The 15,593-nt window shown below is 39.7% G+C and overlaps 1 protein-coding gene and 1 pseudogene across 1 annotated transcript; one reads left to right on the top strand and one right to left on the bottom strand.

Annotated features, from left to right (window-relative positions):
• The first annotated feature begins 3,904 nt into the window (after window positions 1-3,904).
• LOC110258143 lies at window positions 3,905-4,820 on the top strand (annotated as a pseudogene).
• A 6,900-nt stretch (window positions 4,821-11,720) lies between these two features.
• Window positions 11,721-12,938, bottom strand: LOC110258153 (olfactory receptor 4C45-like). Its single transcript, XM_021081306.1, has one exon. It carries the CDS (start codon window positions 12,797-12,799, stop codon window positions 11,846-11,848), a length of 954 nt encoding a protein of 317 aa, XP_020936965.1. The 5' UTR covers window positions 12,800-12,938; the 3' UTR covers window positions 11,721-11,845.
• Window positions 12,939-15,593: the final 2,655 nt, after the last annotated feature.

The raw sequence follows: 15,593 nt of genomic DNA, 5'->3' as shown, positions 1-15,593 counted from the left end.
TATATCTATGTTTCCTGTTATTGACCAGGCACATGTGTATATGTCACTTCATTTTTTTAAGTTTACCCTAGAGTGTGGAGCATGGAAATACCACTTCTCGCTCATCAGCTTGTGTTCGAGATGGTGCTCTGGTCAACCTGGGGCACTGAGAGTCTATCACAAGAAGGATCCCCTTGTTGAAATGTTACTAACCTGATCCTCCAACTGCACATCATAATACTGATCACAGTAGTCATTGTGGTTCACCTATAACTGATTCCTGTCGACAGTGATATCAGAAAGCATCTATAGCTTGAGTCCTTGAGAATACATAAAATCAATTAAGAATGACTGAACCCAAATCATGGAAGTGTATAGAATAGTATTATAGTAAAATTAATATAGATATGATTATAGACTATAACTGTAATGAGGCGTTAAATTCTGAAATAACTTTTGTATACATGTGAACACGTATATATGTATATATGTGAACACATGATATATAGTTTATTGAGCATTGACTTGATATTAGGCATGGGGTTAACCAGTTTATAAACAAGATCTCATAAGATCCTTATAAGAAGTTGACATGGTTTTCTTTCTACAAATGAAGAATCTTAATTCACAGAGGCTGATTTATTTAGCCAAGGTTGAGCTAGAATTTAAATCCAGATCTTTCTGCCTTCAAGTTTGAGTTTGCCAGTAGGCTTGGGGCTTTACTGATCTTCCTCTGCATGTTTTATTTTGTTTGTGTTTTCTGCTTGTAAGCATCCCGTTATCAATGTCCTTATTTTCAATCTCTGATAAGTAATTGCCCAGAGTCATTATCAAGTATATTATCAACTCAAAAGTTTCAAGTTATAATGAGACATACAAATGGAAAGCAAATCCTTCTCCTGGTAACAAGTGGATTAGAGAGAATCAAAGCCCTCTTGGAGTTCTCGTTGTAGCTCAGTGGGTTGAAAACCTGACTATTATCCATGAAAATGCTGGTTCAATCTCTGGCCTTGCTCAGTGGTTTAAAGATCTGGTGTTGCCATTAGCTGTGGTGTAGGTCAGCAGCTGCAGCTCCCATTCCACCCTTAGCCTGGAGACTTCCGTATGCCATTACTGGGGCCCTTTGAAAAAAAAGCACCTGGTATTATTCTGGGAAACTTCAGCTCAGATGCATTCCTGCGATCAATAATACCTGCCTAATCTGTGCTTTGCCTAAGTAAGAAAAACAGTTTGAATCTTATCCAGTAGTTCAATCACAGGAAGCAGTGAAATTTGGGATGCTATGCTTGGAGCTGGTTTAAATGTCCCTTTAATAAATCTCCCAGGTCCACTATTCTATGACGTTAGGACATAGAAAAAACAAAAAAGGACAAACCACCTGAGACCTGTTTATTTCCTCAGATCCAGCCAACCTAAGTTTTCTGTAATCTATGTTAAAGGTTAAATAAAGAGTTCCTGTCATGGCTCAGTGGTTAAGGAACCCGACTGGGAACCATGAGGTTGTGGGTTCGATCTGATCCCTGGCCTTGCTCAGTGGGTTAAGGATCTGGCTTTGCCATGAGCTGTGGCGTAGGTTGCAGATGGGCTCCGATCCTGTGTTGCCGTGGCTCTGGTGCAGGCCGGCAGCTACAGCCCCAATTAGACCCCTAGCCTGCAAACCTCCATATGATATGCCGTGGGAAGCGGTTCTGGAAAAGGCAAAAAGACCAAAAAAAAAAAAAAAAGGTTAAATAAGAAGAAATACAACTCACATAAAAATGCCAGGGAATAAATTTACTAAAATTCTCATTACTTTCCACAAAATAATTTTGTTTTTCATGGATAACACAAAAAGGAGACTTATTTATTTTTTTTGCTTTTTTTTAAAAGTAAATTTCTTTGTACTCCCAAAAATTTGAATTACAGAGATGAACGAGCTTCATATTTTCATTTGGGGGCATATAATTTCATTATTTGGCTAAACTGTACACTTAACCCACTGATTGTTTTTACCCTCATGTTCTGTATGAGGATAAGTAGGGCATTTTTAATATTTGTAATATTTTAACACATGCATAACTTAGGTCCTTGGCTCCTTAAGCCTCGTGAGGAATTTGTTGCCCACAGCACTGATGACAGGGACTTCACAGACACCACTTATTGAATATTTATTCCGTTCGGGCTCTGTACAAAGTCTTGACATGCACTGTTTTCATTTACTGCTCTTTGCAAACTCAGAGTGTAACAATACTCTTATTTTCATTTTATAGTTAAGAACATAGAGTCTTTGAGAAGTTGTCTATGATTACATAGAAAATAAATAGCAGAGGAAGTATTCAACCTAAATGAGCTTAAGTGACAGTATGGTATGGTGAAACCCACAGACTCTATACCAGGACTGCTTGGGTGCAAGTCCTAGCTCTGCCACTTATCCGCTGAGTATACTTCTATGGGTTTCTAAATGTGTCTCTCAGTTTCTTCCTCTACAAAATGAGGATAAAAACAGTAATCTACCTTATGGGGATGACAGGAGGATTAAATGAGCTGTTGTATGTAAAGCAGCTAGGACAGTGCTTGGCAAAGCCTGTTACATAGGTGTTGGCTCTTAGGACTGCTGTCTGTACTCTTAGTCACAGTGTTCTTCTCTGAAAAGATCCCCATCCATCAGACCTGTCACGTGCAGAAGCAGTAGTTGTCATCTTGTAATAAAGCTTGGAAAGAGAAAAAGGATGCAGCTTTCTGATCAGTACAGGAATCTTCTCTCCAGCATGCCTTATATCTGGCTGTCTCTTTCTTCCTTTGAAACTCAATGATTGTACTTGAATTCTTACCATATGATAGGGCATGAAGTCCTCGGCAAGTTGGGAGTTTCAGCTACTTTAAGAAGACTTAGGTTTCCCAGGAAAATAATAGATTGTTGGTGGGTGGGATGAGTGACAGCTTTTTGTTTAGCCAAAACTTAGATAAGCACAGGCATTTCCTGAATGTAATTAAGAATAAAGGGTGAGTAGGAATATTTGCCAGATGAGATTCTAATTTATATTTAGTTAAGATAGGACATCTGTTCTCCCTCCTTCTGTAGCTTCCTTTATGCAGTGAATAGGCAGATAATCATTTAATAGAGTCTTTCACTGGTGGTCACAAAACCTTTTTTTTTTTAAACTTTGACTCCTCCCTGTAGGCTTCAGAGGAAATGGTAGGCTTTCACGAGCAGGATGTCACCAAACCCAGGGAAAGCAGAGCCCAGAAGTATGTATAATGTAGAAAGCAAGGGAGAAGAGTAATTTAACCTCTTATACACGATACTGTCCACAGCACAGGTGTGAAGTGGGAATAAATGCAAGGAGAGAAATGGAGAATTTGGTCAAGTTTCCAATTTCACCCAAGTCAGCTTCTCCCACTCCTCCTTCAGCTTGCTTTATATCAGTTTGTGTTACTGCTGGAAACACAACAGAAAGTGTAGCAAACCTCATGGTGAAGTCCAAGAAGTAAGATTTAATTCAGAGGGTATGGACTATACATGCAGAGATTCAGGAGAGTCTTAATATTCATGGGTTTCTCAAGCACCTTTGTATGTTATGTGGAACTCTGATGAAAACTGTCAGACGTACTCCAGTTGAATTAAAAAATCAATGTCTGCTGGATTTTCAATTTCAGGAGAAACCGAATAAATTAAAATAGAGGTAATTAAATTATCATTTTCATTTAATGACTTAGATATCTAGTGCCCAGTAATGCTAAAGCTAACAGACATGCTCCCGTCTTGTAGTTAACAGGATGAATTGGCACATGAATTTTGGAACAGAAAGGGTTAAGAGGAATAAAGGGAAGTGAGCATGGCTAAAAGAAATCTTTTCCCTCCCTACAATGACTTCTGTTCCAATCATGTTTCTCTCTTGACTTAACAGGCAATATTGTACCCGCAACCTTTCTGTCCTTGGACTTTATGGCAATACCACACAATATCATAGAATTTTTCATGGTGGAATGCTCACAGAACCCAGAGATGCAGAGGGTTCTCTTTGTGGTCTTTTTGATCATTTATGTGGTCACAGTTTGTGGAAATATTCTCATTGTGGTCACCATCACTTTCATCCCACCCTGGCTTCTCCCATGTATTTTTTTCCTGGCCATCCTGTCCTTTATTGACACCTGCTACTCTTCCTTTATGGCCCCTAGACTCATTGTTAATGCCTTGTATGAGGGGAGATGCCTTGTATTTCTTATGAGAGCTACATGACTCAGCTCTTTGGATCCTATTTTTTTTTTTTTGGAGATGTTGATATCACTCTGCTCACAGTGATGGCCTGTGACCACTACGTGTCATCTGCAAGCCCCTGCACTACACGGCCATCATGACCTGGCATCTCTGTGCCCTGCTGGTGGAGGTGGCTTGGTTGGGGGGCTTCCTGAATTCACTGGCTTAGCTTTTGTTGGTCCTTCAGTTGTCCTTCTGTGGACCTAATGTGATCAATTACTTTTTCTGTGACTTGTATCCCTTGCTGGAACTTGCCTGCACCAACACATATGTCATTGGTCTGCTGGTGGTGGCCAACAGTGGGATCATCTGCCTGTTGACCTTCCTCATGCTGGCTGCCTCCTACTTTGTCATCCTGCATTTCTTGAGGTCCCACAATACAGAGGGGAGGCGCAAAGCCCTCTCCACCTGTGGGGCCCACTTTCCTGGTGTTGCCTTGTTCTTTGTGCCCCATATAATTACTTATATGTGTCCATCATCTATTTTATCTATGAACAAAAACATGGCAGTGTTTTATGGTATCCTGACTCCTATGTTGAATCCACTCATTTATACCCTAAGAAGTGAAGAGGTAAAAAATGCCATGACAACTTCCTGCACATAGTAAGAAATTGCAGGTGGATAATGAATGGTAAAGCAGGAAAGAAAAACTGCTTTATTTCTGAAAGAGGAACGACTCCAAAGTTGTTGTTTTTTTTTTTGCCATACAACATCTTAATCCATTTTATCTATTCTTTAATCTTCACAGACTTTATTGGTTTACTTAGACTTTCACTTGAATTTCATATTTTAATTATATAATGACCATATGAGACATGTATGGCATGAATGATTGTTATCTCTTTTAGAAATGAGGAAACCGTGTCTTCTAATGTGGTTAATTGATTAAGGTTGTCTAGTTCTGAACTGCCTAAACCAAAACTCAGAATCAGTTATTATTATTTTTCATTGGTATATGGAGTTCCTGGACCAGGCACCAGATCTGAGCCATAGTTGTGGCCACACCTGGATCCTTTAACACACTTACACCACAGCAGGAACTCCAAACTCAGGTATTTTTGATTCATCATCCCAATCTTTAAATAGAAATCTACGTTGACATCAATTGAGTCTGTGTGACAATTGAAATATAGAAATGAGAGAAAAAACACAGCAAATAACTTCACACATGCCATATATAGTTGTCAGTGTGTTGTAGGCCTGGTTTCTATTGCTTCTCATCACCCTTTATGACATCAGCAGCATAGCTGCACATTATAGCAGAGGGTAAGATCTTGGTTGGGAGACAGATTAACCTAAATTTGCATTTTAGGCTTCCTCATGGCATGATTCTGCATAAGTGACCAAACTTTTATGAGCCTCTGAAGCTCGCCTTTAAAATAATAATTAAAAAAAGACGAAAAAAAAATAAAGATAATACATGTCCAAATTATTACTATTAGAATTAAACTAGATAATCTGTGTAAAGCTCTTAATCCAGTTTGTGGCACATATGTGCCCCAAATTTTAGCCGACATTATTTCCACTTCAACCCTTTCATAATCTTCCAAAAGAGGCTATTTTCTTTCTTTTCTATATCTATTAAATTTGAAATATATGCTCCACTTAGAACAGAATGGCTTATTTTTTGGCCAGTGATGCAATGTGGCATTTCCTTTTTATTGTTCCTAACTCCTTCTCTTTCAAACTCTAAGGGATTCCAGGATTCTGGAATTTAAAACACATACCCATGCCTATTCCATTCCTTTCCTGATTTTAAAAACTGATTACACCCCATTCCATGCTGCACTCTCTAAGACTGTAGGCTCTTGGAATTTCCTGGTGGCTCAGGTTAAGGATCTGGCATTGTCACTGCTGTGGTTCTGGTTACTGCTGTGGTATGGGTTTGATCCCTGGCCTGGGAACTTCTGCATGGTCCAAATGCAGCCAAAAACAAAACAAAACAAAACAAAAAGTCTGTAGGCTCCTATAATTTATAATAAGCTTATGCTTTGTTTAACAAATAATCAGTAATTACTCATATTGCAATTATTCACTTTTTACACTAAAAAAAAAAAACAAACAAACCTAGAAATTGGTATGTAAAACAGTTTCCCTCCTCTAAGTGGTCAGAATCAGTCACCAACTACCAATACATTCAGGAGATCATCAGGAAATAGTTATTGTGTTACCCCCAAACTTCTATGCCTAACAAAAAAAAAGTTGCACAGTTCTTCAGCAAAATAGTCTCTTTTGACTTTGCCACATTTTGATACTGTAGTTAATAATAACTAAGTATAACTGAGATCTTGAGTTCTATGTCTATTCGTTTCTGCTGTGAGATAATAAAAGTATAATTGAGCCAATTCTCCAATTAGCTAAGAACTATGAAATCAGAGTGAGGGTTACCAAAAAAGAGCCTATCTTTTTTGGCAGCTTGCCACAAATTAATCTCAAGGAGCTTTCTAGGAAAAAACAAAAAATACTTTAGTTGGAATTTGAAAAGCACTTTTATTTTTAGCTCAGTTAAAATAGCAACTAGCATATGGAGTTCCCCTCATGGCTCAGCGGTTAGTGAAACCAACGGGCATCCATGAGTACCTGGGTTTGATCCCATCCATAAGGACCCAGTGTTGCTATGGGCTGTGGTGTAGATAGCAGACATGGCTGGGATCCCACATTGCTGTATCTGTGGCATAGGCCAGCGGCTATAGCTTCAATTTGACCCCTAGCCTGGGAACCTCCATATGCCGCGGGTGCGGCCCTAAAAAAAAGACAACAACAAAATATCAAATAGCATAAAGGACTGATCCGGGTGCCCCCTTGTTTGGTGTTGTCCAAATCAAGGTTCACAATGGCCCAATTATCTTGTGAATGCTGCTTATTCTTGAAAATTTTCAATCTGCTAGAATAAATACATAAGTGAGTTTCACCAGAAGTGTGCTAGTTGGTTTAAAAAGTATTACAACTTTTACCAAGAAAGGGATATCTCCATTTTGGAGACTATATGAAATACCTTCCCTCCCAAACACACGTCTATATTAAAACTTAGAAAACAAGAACGAAAGATTGGCAACACACACATGCATATGTGTGTGTAAATCCACTTACAAGCCTGTTACCTAGAGGTAATCACTGTCAACAATTTGTTAACTTTCCTCCAGTTATCACCATCTTTTTCTCCTCCTCCACTTCTTTCAACTCCTTCTAGAAACTTGGTTAAGCCTCTACCCTCCTAAAAGTTACTCTCTGGGGCCAAATTTCTTTGTTCAAGTTACAAGACAAATCCTTTCTGATCCTCAGTTTTCTTGTCCCCAAATGGGCAACTTCATCCTTCTGTCCTTATGAAAGGAGAATGAGTACAAAGTGCATCGTGTCTGACAAGTAGTTGAGTCTAATGAGTGTTTCTCTCCCTGTCAGTGGGAAATAGAAGAAGACCAGAAATAATGTAAGGCTCTGAATTTTAAATACTGTTGAAAATATTCTTGTGGAATAAAAAGAGAACACCTGGATTTGAGATTTTTATTCCACAGCTTGTTGTTACCTGGCTATTGGTGAGCTACTTAAAACATAGTTTTCTACCTCCCTTGAATTTGCCCTACCTCAAGCAGAGTTTTCTTTTATTTATTTACCTATTTTTAATGGACCACAGCAGAATGAACACACATTCCTATCAGACACACTTACTAATGAAAAAAAATTACGAGAGGAAAGTACTACTTTATGTATAAACTAGTGCAGATGGAGAAGAGAATAATTTCAAAGGACTTTCCTGTTAGATGGGCATCAAAACACTCATGAAGTTATAAACTACTGACTAGTCACTACTCAGGGCTTTGCAGACACATGCATTTCAGGTCTATCTGTGAAAGAAAGACCACCTTTGAGTTGGTTTAAATGATGCAGGCCAGAGGGTTTCAGAAGAGAACTGTAAAGATTCCAGAGAAATGTGAGAAATTTAGTTTGTTGTTTGTTTCTACTAAGGGAACGCAGAATGGGTTTGGGAAAGTACACAAGCTTTGAGTTAGATGGACCTAGATTTGAATTGTGTCAGCCAAATTTTAGCTATTTGATCCCAAGCAATGTAATGAACCTCTCTTTACATATGTATTAATATATAATGACCCCTTGTTTCCTATTTTATGAAGTGGGAATAGCAATATTACTGCACTTATAGGGCTGTAGTGAGAATTAAATCACAAAATGGATACATAACACTTTGCACATAGTAAACACACAAGATGAGCTGTCAAAATTTTTCACACTAGCATTGATTTATTGATGTTCATACCTTCCTAAGGGTAGGTTCACCATTATGTTCAAGTAAAGAACTATTTTAGACAGAGGTAAGTTCCAGGGTTTGAGGCTTAAAATAAATGAAAGACATAAATTAAGCAGAAATTTGCTGCCTCCAAAACATATAAAATGAATGATTAGTTTAAGAATTCATTCACAGAAAGGGCTCAGGAGACCACTATAATCATCATTATCATAAGTGTCATCATCACTGTCTCTTTTTTTTTTTTTATCTTTTACAGCTGTTCCTGGGGCATATGAAAGTTCCTGGGCCAGGGGTCAAATCGGAGATACAGCTGCTGGCCAACGCTGTAGCCACAGCAATATAAGAGTCAAGTATCTGTGACATATGCTCTCAGCTTGTGGCAATGCTGGATCCTCAACCCACTGATCAACGTCAGGGATCAGACCCACATCCTCATAGACACTAGTCAAGTTCTTAACCTGTTGAGCCACAGTGGGAACTCCATAATCACAGTCTTTCTTTTTACATTATCCTAGTTCATTCTGTTTTTCTTGGGAGCTACAACTAAATGTCTGCAAGATAAATGTGATTTTTTAAACACTCAGTTGCTTGCAAGTACCTACAAAATGACCACTCATAGGAAATTATGGCAAAACATCTATTTTGTGATGGCCTTATGTGTACAGTGAGATCTAACCTGATATAGTGTCCTGCGAACATGAGAAATGCCAGCATCACATGATAGTCAAATTCCTGGTTGAGCTTCTATCAGGGAGGTTAAATAAGCAGTAAGGTTATAAGTTTTGAAATCATCATATCTAATTCTGAAATAATTCAGAACTTCCTTTTGGCCTTAATACACCATCTATTGGTTCCTTTTTGAGTTGCTGTGTTAAAACAGGCCGTGCAGTGCTATGAGCTGCAGCATGAGAGTAGCAGTTAAAGTGGGGTCTTTTCCTAGAACTGAATCATCTGGATTTAAGTCCTAGCTCTCCCACTTAATAGCTTTGTAAGTTCTTCTCCGTACCTCAATTTCCTCCTTGGGAAAATAGGAGAATAAGAGGACACACCTCGAAAGGTTATACAATGATAACTGGGTCACTTTGCTGTATAGCAGAAATGGACAGAACATTGCAAGTCAACTATAATAAAAAAAATTTTTTAAACTGTTACTAAAAAAAAAAAAAAAATTCCCTTGTTGAGAAATCTCCTGAAGCAAGTTTCTGAGCTCTTCCCCAGACATCACAAGCTCTATACAGGGACTGGCCTTTTGGTCTCTAGCACTGGGCTCTCCTTTCTCCTCTTCCTTCCAGAGGACCAGAAAAGGACAGGATCCATCATTAATGAGAACCTTTGAAAGCATCTCACAGTTGATCCAACCAGCTCTCCCATTTGCTTTTTTTTTTCTTTCTTTCTTTGTGTTTTTTAGGGCCCCACCCACAGCATATGGACGATCCCAGGCTAGGGGTTGAATTGGAGCTGTAGCTGCCAGCCTATGGCACAGCCACAGCACCACCAGATCCGAGCCGTGTGTGCGATCTACACCACAGCTCATGGCAGTGCCAGATCATTAACCCACTGAGAGAGGCCAGGGATCAAACCTGCAACCTCATGGTTCCTAGTCAGATTTGTTTCCTCTGAGCCATAATGGGAACTCCTTTTTTTTTTTTTTTTCTTTTTTTTCCATTTGTAACTATAGACATATTTAAGGACATTTTAATCCCAGAATAGGGACTTGGTGCTGGGCTGGCTCTTAATATCCACAGATCTTCTCACTGGCTGGGATGATACATGTTAAAGTGAGGCTGGCACAGATGTCTGGTCTCCCTGCGATCATGCTGAGGGAATGGCAGTAGCTGTGTTCTTGGGCTCCTCTGTCAGGAACTGCCGTCCCCAGCACACCTTATTCTCTGGTGGCATCTCTGAGATGCTGGATCAATATCTGAGCAGTTTTCATTAATTTTCAGCTGACTCATTTTTCCAACTTAAGCCATTTAATTCTCACAATTTAAGGAAGTACATAATGTTATTTTCCTTTTACAGATTAAAAAAAAAAAACAGGTAGGAGAAAAAGAAAACAGATAGAAGCACCTTGCTAACATTTATAAGACAGATGAATGCTGGAGATGAGAAATGAAGGTGTTTTGATCCAAAGCTCTTAATCTCTGACTTCAAAGCATCTATTTCTAAGTTCCTTAGAATTTCATTATAGTCAAGGTGTGCATTATTTTCTATAATCCAGATTTGGGCTTGGTGTCCAGGACACACTTGTTATTAAATCGTTGGTAATTTTTGTAAGTGTTTCATTTTCAGAATCTTCTATTCCTTTATCCATGGCTAAAACTAGACTTTAATGTACAGATATTTTCTGGACTAATGGAATTTATCAATTATGTTTCCTTTATTCTGGCCAACTTGGTTCCAACACTTTTTGTAGACTGTTGTGTAATACAGAGAATGATGGAAATGTAATTTTTGAAGAGTACATTTATGTGCAAACGCTCTCTTCCTGGGATTGTGTTAAGGAAAAAGTTTGGGTTTTTTTTTACTGCTGTGGGGGGATAACATTTATAAACTTCTAAAACTTAGGAGGGTCAGAAAAAGTATATTTTGATAAATGTACTTTTGAAAACTCTTTCCCTGTTCTACATTTTTTCCATGTGTCATTGTTCTTCCTCTTTTAAAATAAAACTGTCTTCTCCTGGGTATAATGAGTGTTCAAGAATATCACTATTGGAGTTTCTGTCATGGCACAGTGGAATGGAATCCGACTAGGAACTGTGAGGTTGTGGATTTGATTCCTGGTCTCATTCAGTGGGTTCAGGATCTGGCATTGCCGTGAGCTGTGTGGTGTCAGCTGCAGACATGGCTTGGATCCTGCGTTGCTGTGGCTGTGGTGTAGACTGGCAGCTGTAGCTCCAATTTGACCCCTAGCCTGGGAACCTCCATATACCACAGGTGTGGCCCTAAAATGCAATAATTAAAAAAAAAGAATGTCGGTATTGATATACTTAGTATCCACAATCAGGAAAATATTATGACATTAGTGGGTCCTTCATGCTTTTTTGTCCTCATGGGTTGTTTCTTCCATAAAAATATTAAAAATTCTTTTATGATAGCATTGGTATATACATCACTACAATCCAAATTGAATTATTAATTTTTTCTTCTTGTGTTAAAAGAAAAATTGCAGGGGTTCCTAAATGTATCTTCGGCTCTAGACTCTGTGCCCACTATCCTACAATGGGCATCCTCCCTGATCACAATATATGGGGTCTTAAAGAAAATTGATCCAGATAGGATAATACTCCCAAGTTGATCAACTAAGAACAGGAATAAATCACCATGAAATACCGCAAGATTTTTTTTCTTCGTACCCCACACAAGATTTATTTACCACCTGTTTTCATTATTTGTCCCCAGAGTTTTTTAAAGACATCCTTCACTTCTGCATTTCTGAGCGTATAGATTAAAGGGTTCAGCATGGGGGTTACTATGGTGCAAAACACAGTCACAACTTTGTCAGTGGGGAAGGAGGTCATGGGTCTCAAGTACAGGAATGAACATGGTACAAAGAACAAGATAACAACTGTGACATGAGAGGCGCAGGTAGACAGAGCCTTGCGACGCCCTTCAGAGCTATGAGTCCTCAGGGACCTCAGGATGGCACCATAGGAAGCAACCAGCATGCAAAAGATTACCAAACACAGGGGCCCACTGTTGGCAGCAATCAGGGGCCCCAAGGTGTGCGTGTCTGTGCAGGCTAGCTCCAGGAGAGGGATTAAATCACACATGAAATGATCAATGACATTGGGGCCACAGAATGGTAACTGGACCATGAACAAAACCTGGATCCCTCCGTGAATAAACCCTAAGGCCCCAGCCATTCCGACCAGAAATGCACGCACAGGTGGGCTCATGATGGTCATGTAGTGCAAGGGCTTACAGATGGCTACATAGCGGTCATAGGCCATGACAATCAACATGATGATCTCAGATCCAGCAAAGAAATGTTCAGCAAAGAGCTGGGTCATGCAGCCCTTGAAGGATACGGTGTTTGTTCCAGAGATCAGGTCAAAGATCATTTTGGGTGCGATGGAAGAAGAGTAGAACACATCTATAAGGGACAAATAGGACAGAAAGAAGTACATGGGAGAAGCCAGGGCTGGGCTGATGAAGATGGTGACTGAGATGAGCAGGTTGCCTGCCAATGTGATCAAGTAGGTGGTTAACAAAACACCAAATAAGAGTTTCTGCAGTTCTGGATTCTGGGTCAGCCCCAGTAGGATGAATTCTGTGACATTGCTCACCCTTGCCGTCAACTCATCTCTGGATGAGAACATGTGGTCCTTCTGGAAAGAGCACAGTATTACTGAGTGATGATGTTTAAAAATTCAATACGAAAAGATTTCATCCCCTCTTTAGTCGCGGATTGGGGGAGCGACACTTTCTACCCGCTCTGAGATTTTACAGATAATCATAAAGAAGAAAGGAAGGAGGGTAGATTTCTCCTTATTCATATTAATTTAATATATAGTGACAAAACCTTAAAACATGACACTAAAAGCAAGATGTTATTGTGAACATTGACTTATGGTTGACTTCTAAACTTTCTCTGCAGCTCTAAAGTTCTCACAGATAGCTTTCTTTCACGTTGGGGGGCATGTTTCATCAATCATAATTATTATTTAAAGTTCAGCTTATCTAACGGCATGAATATTTTTAGGTATAGGCACACAATACTCTTTTTAAAAAAAGTCATCAACTGTGTATCAGATATGAGAGTAGCATCCAAGCCTTTCTCTGTCTATACCAGCTGTGTTGTCTGAGCTCTTCCTGCCTTCCGTCAAATGAAAGCATATGCACACACAGGGACAGAGATACAGATGGGGTTTTTGTCCCTCAAAATGGCAAGGAACTATCTTTATAACAGCTCATTGATCAGCATTCACTCAACCATCCAGGGTATTTTGTCTGGCTCAGCATGACTCTTCCACGCTCGCTCTTTCCCTGTCTTTGAATGTGAACATGTGAGTGGTACAGAGTTCCCTGAAAAGCTCTCAATATTCCTGAAATGAATTTTCTGTGCAATTGCTCTCTCATCACACCTAGAATCCTGCTCTGGATGAGATCTATTATACCCTCCTCACATTTTACAAATGGAATTAAATGAGCCGTGAAGTTTCCCTGAGTCTACTACTGACGAGACAGAAATGTTACAGTCACCTGAGATAACCCACTTTCCCTTCCATCATGTTTAATCCGTTAGGGTGAACTTGAAGTTTTAGCTGCTCACTGGTGGAAGTATTGACTCTATGTAAGAATACATTCTTCTTCTGGGGAACGATCTGTTCGTGGATATTCAAAAGTGAGTACACATTGTTATTAGAAAAGACTGTAAGATATTTTACTCTTTATCCCTTTCTCATTTTGCTTCCTTCTCCAGTCCTTGCTAAGAAGCATAACCATGTGTTTTTCCTCTAAAATTCCTGGGCACTGACTTCCTTGCCATGATTCCTCAGTGTCAGTAAGGATGAGGGAAGATCTTGTAATTTTCAGGAAAGCATAGTCTCTGAGTGGTTTCTTCTGTGTCCATGGCTCCTTCGGCTGGTGACTGTGTGGTTCATCATTCTTAAATGATTTCATTGACCCGCTCTAACTTCAATGTGGTGACATGGAATTCATGAAAAAGGGAAGGAATTTCTAATCCTTACAAACAGAGATGTGCAGACTCAATCTACTTGGTGGGACATAAATGTGAACCACAATCTTGTGAAAATGAGTAGTCGTTCTCAAGAGTGTCCTGCCTGGGAAAATCAGACAGTGTTTTCTTCATTTGTTTTTGCCTGGGCCCATGGCATGTGGATGTTCTTGGGCCGGGCATCAAATCAGTGCCACAGAACTGACAGCTTCAGGTCCTTTACCTGCTGAGCCCTCAGGGAACTGCCAGACAGTGTTTTCTCTTGCTCTTTTGGTATCATTGTGTCCACCTTCATTTTTAGAGAGAAGGATTAAGCCTCAATGGACAGACCTCCCATTCCAAGAACTATCTCAGTGAAACTGAATTGGCTAAATTAAGTTAATCTACTTAAATGTTGGGAAAAAGAATTCTTTACCACTCACCTGGATTGGTTGATTGTGTATCCTCACTGTTTAGATTAGGCCCAGTCACTGCTTCTTCCCCTCAGGCATTTGCCCTATAGCTGCAAATCTACATGCATTAGCCAGGGAGACACTGGAATTCTTCTCTCCCTAGACAAGTCTCTTAGTCTGGTTTCAGTGTATTTTTGTTCTCACTGGCAGTCTGGATTTACTCAGAAAATGAATTGTTGTAGTTAGGAAAGTTGGTTAGCTGTGAGATGTAATTTGGACTCACTTTCTTGGCTTCTACTGAAACCATAAACAAATCTTCAAAATATAATTATGAAAAGTTCTTCAAATGGAGAAGTATAAACTGTATGAGTAAATGAAATCCATTTGATTGAACATGCTTTTCTCCAGGCAATTCTGCCAAAGTGTTGTTTCCCAAAAAGTCTATGAGCAACGGGGAGAGAATTCCTTTTATTTCTGATACAAGCCACATTCAAACTCGTACTAGGCTTGGCAGCAGTGTCTCCCCAGGAGATCTTCAGCTTGTTGATGCATGGCCCTGTGGCTCTTGTTTCCTTAAAGGTCCTTCTTTGTAATTCATTCTTTGCTGACTCTAGAGAAATGTTTAAATAGCCTTTCACCAAGTGCAAGTTTGGGTAATGCGTTGACCTCTCAAGTCCTCCGAGAACTAGTAATTGGCCCTGTTGGCATCTTTTCTGAAGCATCAGCCAAAGCCTTGCCTTTACTCCCACTTGGCTCCCACAGACAACCTTAGAGGCCACGGTTAGAAATGCACTTGGGCTTTGGTGAAACATATGCCTCTGGCCATAGTTTAGGATGGGATTTGTGTAAGCTTCTTGGAAAAGTTTGTGTTGGGGCTTCCTTGTTCATTTTGACACAGGTGGGCCTGGCATAAGATATATGGGGGTAGTTTCAGGCATAGGTCAGAGCCCAGATGATGCCGGAAAGATGTTACCGGAGTCTGGGTTCTTTGTGCAGTCGAAGAATGGAGTCCGCAAAAACCCAGGCAACAAGCACACAAAGTCT

The sequence above is a fragment of the Sus scrofa genome, unplaced genomic scaffold (genome assembly GCF_000003025.6).
Source record: "Sus scrofa isolate TJ Tabasco breed Duroc unplaced genomic scaffold, Sscrofa11.1 Contig1409, whole genome shotgun sequence".
Taxonomy (NCBI): domain Eukaryota; kingdom Metazoa; phylum Chordata; class Mammalia; order Artiodactyla; family Suidae; genus Sus; species Sus scrofa.
The sequence above is the reverse complement of the archived record's forward strand: the minus strand, read 5'-3'. Positions and strand labels throughout refer to the sequence as shown.

Excerpts from the sequence above, each read along its gene's own strand:
- LOC110258153 (XM_021081306.1), bottom strand. The coding sequence starts at position 12,799 with ATGTTCTCATCCAGAGATGAGTTGACGGCAAGGGTGAGCAATGTCACA.